Below are 8,912 nucleotides of genomic sequence, written 5' to 3'. Positions count from 1 at the left end.
TATATACTCGCTTATAAGACGAGTCAAACTGCAAACAACACAGATCATGATCACCGTAGCATAATGCGCCTGTTGATTGTTCTACTGATTACTCCTAACAAACTGCACATACCCAGATCTGCACCAAAAGATCCTAATCTGTGCAATTCGCATTTGGACTCGACATATAAGCGAGTATATGTGGTGTATTATTTTATTCAACTCCTAACAAAAATATACCATTGCCGGGTTTTCAGGTTAAGTTATACAAATTATAGTCCAACAGAATATAAATCAATGACATATTCCGTTATCTTGAACTGGAGGCTCGCAGATGAAAGGCCTACTAAATATCACATTAGCCAATAAACTATCGGTTACGTCCATAAAACGTAACAAGTAAAACCTATAAAAATGTAAGTGTCATTTCAATTTTTTCTGTTTGAGAAACTGTCCTTTCAATACGGCCTTTGCATACATACCACGGTTTGATAGCAATATATGAATAAAGCTGTTCCTGTTTTCGGTGGGTTTTCTTCATTAGTCATCATTAACATATTTTTAACTGCATGTAAGTAGAAAGACCAATCGGATGAAGGCATACGTATTCATCTCCTTGGAAACCAGCGGGGGATATATCCATATATGACATTTTTAATTGACTGCATTAAAATAAGCCACTTTTATAAACAATTGACTCTGCTCTGAGATAAATTCGAATGTCATGGCCAAATAATGTAAATCAGCTTTAACCTTCATCACGGAATGTATAACGCAAGACAATTGCACATTGAAGCCATACTTGTGGGTTTTGTGGAATGCGCAAAATCAATGCCATTCCTCATTGTCTCATGAACATTTTCTAACCGTTATACTTTCCGGGATACAGTGCAGCTGATGACAAGCTAAGACTTATTTTGAAGTGGGACAGTTTAAACGTTTATGGTGCGTGGGACACTTTTTTCAAAATGACATGCACATGAAAAGGAAACGAGTGAACCTTTATTAATATTGCCAGCTTTCTTGGATATCCATTGCAGCAAAATCGTCGAGCAATGCGCATGTAAGAAAACCACGGCGATTATGTTCCAACATGTGCTTGCTTTATCGTGGCTAAATATTTGGCAAAATCGGCAATTTAACGAGGCGTTTTTCAAACGGCGATCCGTTCTACAGACAACCGCTAGGTAATTCATTATTATGGACAGTGAGGATCGATAGATCATTGTTTCAGTATAACAGAAATCTATCGGGTGCCCTCTTTATGTTCCAGTTTTTATTACGATTTTGAGGTGATTGCTAATCTTTAGAAATCACCATAGCTTTGGCATTTGTTATGATCGATAAGTGTTCAATTATACTGTGTCCTAGCAGATTTGAAAAAAGACAACAGTTACTGCCTTTACATATAACAACCATAAAGAGAATGACCAAGGCAAAATGCATACTTTATTAAATTTCAACGATTATAGATTTTCAACAGCAGACAGACGTTTAAATGTCGGCAATAATGCAATGCCTCACCTACTGACTGCAGTTGATATTGGCGCAGTTATGAGCTACAAACATAATATTATGCAGACCTTTGTATATGCGTAAATATGGATGTATATCCCATTTCGTTAATGTCGACTGATTTTATTTAACATATAAGACATATATTTGTTTTACCTGTCGGTGTTTATATACGTTGACATCAAAATCCGTTATCTGCCTCTACCTGGATGACGTAGAGCGGTGCACACCATTGGACAGTCTAGTTTACTTTTACATTAAGAAATCACTCACGTCGACCTTTACACGGTGTCTTATGTGTTCGAGTCAGCACCTAGACATGGGCCACAAGCATAAGGTCTCCATAACGGTAAGTAAATCAAATCAGTATATTAGTGTTGCTGAAAGCAAATACTTTATCTACACCGCTGTTGAATTTCGTTTGGATTAATGTCCCTATCCCTGTAGTTGAAATGCATTTTTTTATTCACGATACATCGATAGATAAAGATGTGGTTTCTAAGCAGTTCATATTTACAATTACTTAACACTACAAAAGTAGAATGATACATCGCTTCAAAGCACGGCTTGAGTGGAGGGCCGACCCGACCATATAAGCGATGAGAGGTTGCCTAGGGCTCCAGGCATAAGGGGTCAAAAAATTAGACGAGGATGGGTTATTATTTATTTTTTTTTTTTTTTTTTGCTATGGGAGGGCGTCAAGGTCATAGTTTCCCCACGGCGCTAAAAAAAAAGCTGGGCTGGATGCACCTATGCATTCGAAATTGTACGACTCGACGTGTCATTCTTCTGCTGGATCATAATGACGTTTTATTTCTCTCATTCGGCAATCCTACTCATATATTCCACAAATGCCTGACAGACGGTCGTTACAAATACATATAGACACTCTCGCATTTCATTTCATAACGTACTCTTCCTATGGGAGAGTTCGAAGCAGCCGCATAATACGTTTACGAAGTATTTGTCATTTTTATTTTTGTAATTGTTGTCGCATTCACGGTCTTCCTTGTCATACTCATTTTCACAACCGCAATGACCTCGATGATTCTTCCAGGTGATATAATACTGCAATTAAATGAAGCACATAAAACAACTACAATATATTATTTGAACAACATTGAAATTCTTTGAATTTTAAAATATATAACACAAAAAAACCAACTCAGTATTTGGGGTGGGGATAAGCAAAAACAAACTGGGCATGGGTATCGAATGCAAGATCAACAATATAAGTTCAAATGCGCATGCAATTAAATACCTCATTATAGCCCCGTGTTAAATATTGAATGTGTCACTTTAAAAAGCCACGTTATGTAAAAGAACAGCAGATGACTACGTAGTAACTTGCAAACCCCGTGGAATTGGCTTCATTAACGAGAGATTTTACACTGTTGAATTTGATCGCCAAAAATGCGAAACGAAGGGCATAACGGATAACAAGTCGTGTCAAAATATTCGTAAATTTCTTTTGTGACGTGTGAGAGAAACACTTAAAAAGACCTGAAAGTTTAGATATATCCATGTACGTACATGCCTCCTACTTTTATTAGCATCAACTGTACATTTCTTTGTTCTTTGTTTAAAAATACAATTTTAAGACATAGGCAAGAATTTGATTTTGCTAGCTCTGTGTACGTATTGGATGAGGTCGCACCCCATGCCATGTGTCGCGATCTCGCCCACTGCACTTCCCATATCAAGGGGCGACCTCTCTTACAGCTCGATTAATTGTGTTTGATAAACTGTAAATTCATACGCCGCTACTGCGGATATAAATGTATTATGTAGTCTAAAGTAGCTTTAATGAATTAGTAGTAGTAGTATTAGTAGTAGCAGTAGTAGCATTAGTATCAGCAGTTATAATATCTCTTTTACGCAGCAGCAATTATAGTAGTAGTAGCATCAGTTGATATTGTTGCCTTATTTGGGTACTAATAATGGCAACAAAACATTAACAGCAATTTAAATACCACTATCGCCACCAATAATAACAATAATAATACTAACACAAAATGTGTTCTCTGTGCTACGTTTCACTGTCGGACTCTAGTCCAACATACCTATCCGACCTCACCCATGTGTACACACCAGCAAGATACTTACGCTCCTCTTCTGACAATCGTATACTCATTATTCCCACTATGAAAACAAAGTCATATGGACAGCGTTCTTTTGCATACAAGGGCGCAGCAACATGGAATGAATTGCCCACTGAACTTAGACACAAAGACACAGTGATCACATTCAAGAGTGCTCTCAAAACTCACTTATTTCGACTGCAAGAACAAACTTAAAGACCTAATAATGTTTCCTACCTTAAATATTCTCAGCATGTTTCTTTATGTTTTCTAACTTCATGGTGTTTGTTTTGCAATCATATCATTATATGTTTTTTAGTTTATAGGTGTTGCCTAATGTTGTAAAGCGCTTAGAGCGTCTAATGATCATCTCATGGAATTACTACATCCGTGTGTCCGAACCAATAATGTAGTCATTTTCAATTCAGACTAAGCTCTATCGAATCATCTTCTATAACCCTCACCAGTGGTCACGTGGACCAATCTCTAACAGGATATTCAGATTAGCATGTCTGACAGCGCCTTGAAAAAAGTGTATTTGTGATATATTAAAATGCCTAGTTTTAGTCATCGAACCCTAGGTATAATCCACACTAGATTACGACATAACTTAAACTCATTAAAACCTGTTTTTACCGTGTTTAACTTGTTGACACCCCATTTTGTTCCTATGGTGGGATTGATAACATTATGCATTTCTTCATGTCCTGTTCCAAGTATACTTAACAACGAACCGAGTTGATGAGACAATCGCTCTCAATGCCATATCCAGCTATTAGCTTAGAATTACTGAACTGGGGAATGGGCGATTCCAATGAAAACTATAGAATTCTACAACATATACGCAAATATTTAAGTTACACCGGTCGATTAAATCGCGAATGCCATCATTGTGACCCCCCTTCTCTCTCTCTCTCTCTCTCTCTCTCTCTCTCTCTCTCTCTCTCTCTCTCTCCATATACAATCAGTTTTCATTATTAGTCACTATTGTAATATTGAATATGTTGAAATACTTGTATTATGTAGGGGAGGCTAATTTAAATTATTAGAACTTCTGCACAATCCCATTGTATTATCCTGTGGCAACATACTACGTTTAAATTAAACTGTCGATCCATGCTACCTGTGATTTCCAATTCCTTGGTGTGGTAAACTACATAACAAATGAAGGGGGCAAGGGGAGAGTGGTCTAAAGCGGTCACCATTACCGATCAATGCCATCTCATCAGTCTCAGGCTCGGTCACGTGGGTACGTGAGAATGTTATCCATTGTCAGAATCGTTCAGTATTTTACGATATTGCACACCTTCATATTATATTCACGTGCATAAAGGAACTACTTTCTATTGCAAACAAACAATGCACGCAGACGCCAGCACTTTTGATTTGTAAACAAATCACGTATACTCGCGTAGTAGGCGTTTTACCTTGTGGTTGTTTAAATTTGTTTCTGAATGAAGTAAAGCAATTGTTTCGTAGACTGCCACATGCCAGTCACTTTGGCACATTCCGCGTTAACCTTTTGATAAAATGTTTCGGATTTAGGCTAGCTATACAATAGACGCAAGAAAGGGCCCTTACAAATAACATACAAGTGTCAAGACAAACTGTCTTCCTTGTCTGGTGATAAGAATGGCAAAAATACACTTACAGTTTTGCATCTTGAATTTCCTCAAAGTTTGCTTTCTTAGTTCTCCGAATTATATTAGCCATGACATGCGTTCTCAATCTTGACTACACATTTCGAAAATGTACTGTAATTTTGAATATAAGTGCAGTTACATCCTCCTTACTGGACTCAAAATGAAATAAGCATTAAAATACATAGCGTCTTGTATATAATTGCAACTGAAAGGCTTCATATTTTTCCCACATTATGATTTCAAACATTCAGAGACAGAAACAGAAACACATTTGCAGATGTCAATGCGCTTCTCCCTCGCTTCTTCAATCTGATGTATTTCAAGTGGAATTGTCACATATAAATCCAGTCCATAATCACGAAATTTCGTAGAATCGAAAATAATACCTAAATATATTCATTCCAGATCAAATGGAAAAGTTGTTGCTGTGCGCATTCATTCACAATATGACTCCAAATTTCAATTTTAACTAGACGCGCCATTTTCTTTCAAAAGTTATGTCGAGCGCGTGTCTAAGTTCAAATTTATCTGGGCGGAGTTACGTGTGCATTAATAATGTTGTTATTGTGTAATGATGAATCTGCGCTTGTGTATTTAGTTTGGAATACGGCATGCATTCAGTTATTTTGCATCTTGTTGTGCATTTTGATAATATAATTAGGTATTATGTAGAATTGTAAAAATATTGGCATATAATGAAAAGGTTACTGCATTTGTATGGGAAAACATATGAACTCGTTTCGTCGGACGAACATGCTGCACTCCCAAGGTCGTGCAGTATTTACATCCGAGAAACCTCGTTCATATCTCACCATACAAATGCAGTAACCTAGAAGTACATGCCTTTATATATATATATATATATATATATATATATATATATATATATATATATATATATATATATATATATATATATATATATATATATATATACATACATATATATATACATATATATATATATATATATATATATATATATATATATATATATATATATATATATATATATATATATATATATATATATATATATATATATATATAGGGAGGCGGACAGGGAGGGAGGCAGGGAATAGATGTGTGTTCTAAAATGAAATATATAAAAAGATTGTATAGTTTTCTGTATCATTTAATTGACGTTCAATTTCTTTAACAAAATCTTCCTGATTCATAATAATAATAATAGTGCTTGATTATCAGCCTTTTTAATCACAATACTATCTCTATTCATTAGATTATGTAAAGACTTAATTTCAACAGTTAAAATAGGGTCTTAATCTTATGAATGACGATAGTATTGTGATTAAAAAGGCTGAAATGAAATAAAGAATTATAGGTCTTGCATCTTGCATAAACGACATTTTCAACTATTCATCGATTAGTATATATTGAATATAGCGAAGGAACTGGTACCACAGCCCCACTATATATATATATATATATATATATATATATATATATATATATATATATATATATATATATATATATATATATATATATATATATATGACCATGAATATGAAAAGGTACAACTTATTTAATCGAGATATCCTTAAAACACAAGGAACCTAAACATTATTTTCTTTATTAAAACAAAGCCTTTGTAATTACTTGTATACCCGTACATTGGAAAATAAAGAATCATTTCAACAGCAGTGTGTGTGTGTGTGTGTGTGTGTGTGTGTGTGTGTGCTTATGTGTTGCGAGAGAGAGAGCGGGGGGGGGGGGACAACAGGGTTTCTTTGATCAGTCTGAGTATATACTGTCCAAGTAAACTGCTTAGCAATATCTCTAGTAAAAATGGATTAAAAAGCTGTACGCCGATTAGTTATCACCGAGAAAGAAATTACTTACGTACGTATTCCCAATATTCCAGCATATTTAGGACTTTTGTGCACTGATATTATCCACAGAATCACATGTTTTTATTAGCTGAAATTTTCAAACATACAAATATGTTCAGTATCAAACAGTTTAAAGTCTTTGTTAGCGCACAGTGATGATTCAAAATCATTGTAGACATGGTTCATTCCAGATGTTCGTTGCTCGGTCCAACGGATGCAAGCACGTAAAATGTATAGCTATTCACGTTTCAATCTCTCACTGTCAAATAGGCAACAATTCATTAAATATTGCTGGTGTACCTTAACAAAGGAACGGAATGCTGCAGACCCTGTACCTTTTATATACGTTTCAGTCGGTTTCTTGCTTGATCCAGTTCCAACCAGATGCATTGAAATATCCAGTACAGAGCGTAACGGAACGCTGTACATTATTACCTTAGTGGTTTCGAAGAGAATCTAGATTTTTGACAAATTATATTTACATCATAAACCCTCATTGCCACCTTATTACGTTGCACCTATAACGTCTTGTTAAAATTTCACTTGAATCAACGTATATTTTCAGTTTATCGCTAAAGGAATCGTCCTTTGATCGCTAAGCCAGCTTCTTTAAAGTTTAAAGTCATTATGAACGACTGAATATACAACTGAAATGAAATCCAGTTTAGTCAAATCAAGAGCGATGCAGTTTGCGTCGCAATTTTGTATTGATGGTTTCGACACTATTGGACATAATTTGAATTCATCCGGACCATCAGGGTTTACATTATACTGGACCTAATTCAATTCATACTGGCCATCACGGATTACATAATACTGCACGTAATTTGAATTCATCCTGGCCATCATGGTTTACATGATACTGGACCTAATTGAATTCATCCTAGCCATCAATGATCAAATAGTACTGGACCTAATTGAATTCATCCTAGCCATCAATAATTAAATAATACTGGACCTAATTGAATTCATCCTAGCCATCAATAATTAGATAATACTGGACCTAATTGAATTCATCCTAGCCATCAATTATCAAATAATACTGGACCTAATTGAATTCATCCTAGCCATCAATAATTAGATAATACTGGACCGAACTGAATTCATCCTAGCCATCAATAATTAGATAATACTGGACCTAACTGAATTCATCCTGGCCATCAATGATTAGATAATACTGGACCTAACTGAATTCATCCTGGCCATCAATGATTAGATAATACTGGACCTAACTGAATTCATCCTGGCCATCAATGATTATATAATACTGGACCTAATTGAATTCATCCTAGCCATCAATGATTATATAATACTGGACCTAATTGAATTCATCCTGTCCATCAGGGTTTACATTATACTGGACCTAATTGAATTCAGCCTAGCCATCAAGGATTTATAGGTTACTGCATTTGTATGGGAAACTATGAACGAGTTTTGGGATGGAATACTGCACGACCTTGGGAGTGCAGTATATCCTTCCGACAAAACGAGTTCATATTTTCCCATACAAATGCAGTAACCATTTTATTATATTCTCATTTTTTTAATTCTACCTAAGGTTTAATTATATAAACAAAATATACTACAAGAAACAACGTAAATGAATGAATGCCGTATTCCAAACTAAATACACTAACGCAGATTTGTCATTATACAATAACATCATTATTATTGCGCACATAACTCCGCCCAGATAAAGTTGAACTTAGTCGCGCACTCGACATAACTTTCGATTTCTATGTCAATACTAATATTTTTCAGCATCCGCAGCAAGTTGAAAAAAATAGTTGAAACATAATACATTTAAAGGTGTAATTTATGTAGAAACAGATATGAAAAGT

At 35.1% G+C, this 8,912-nt stretch overlaps 1 protein-coding gene across 2 annotated transcripts in view; it reads left to right on the top strand.

Annotated features, from left to right (window-relative positions):
• Positions 1–1,699: 1,699 nt before the first annotated feature.
• LOC149772783 (sodium- and chloride-dependent neutral and basic amino acid transporter B(0+)-like) overlaps positions 1,700–8,912 on the top strand; it is a 49,349-nt gene continuing 42,136 nt past the window's right edge. For both annotated transcript variants that reach the window (XM_089947283.1, XM_089947282.1), the window contains exon 1: positions 1,700–1,843. In XM_089947283.1, the coding sequence (XP_089803409.1) occupies positions 1,790–1,843 (54 nt within the window). In that variant the 5' untranslated portion in view covers positions 1,700–1,789. The remainder of the gene's footprint in view (positions 1,844–8,912) is intronic.

The sequence above is a fragment of the Sinohyriopsis cumingii genome, unplaced genomic scaffold (genome assembly GCF_028554795.1).
Source record: "Sinohyriopsis cumingii isolate HCF-2022 unplaced genomic scaffold, ASM2855479v2 utg001176l, whole genome shotgun sequence".
Classification (NCBI taxonomy): Eukaryota; Metazoa; Mollusca; class Bivalvia; order Unionida; family Unionidae; genus Sinohyriopsis; species Sinohyriopsis cumingii.
The sequence above is the reverse complement of the archived record's forward strand: the minus strand, read 5'-3'. Positions and strand labels throughout refer to the sequence as shown.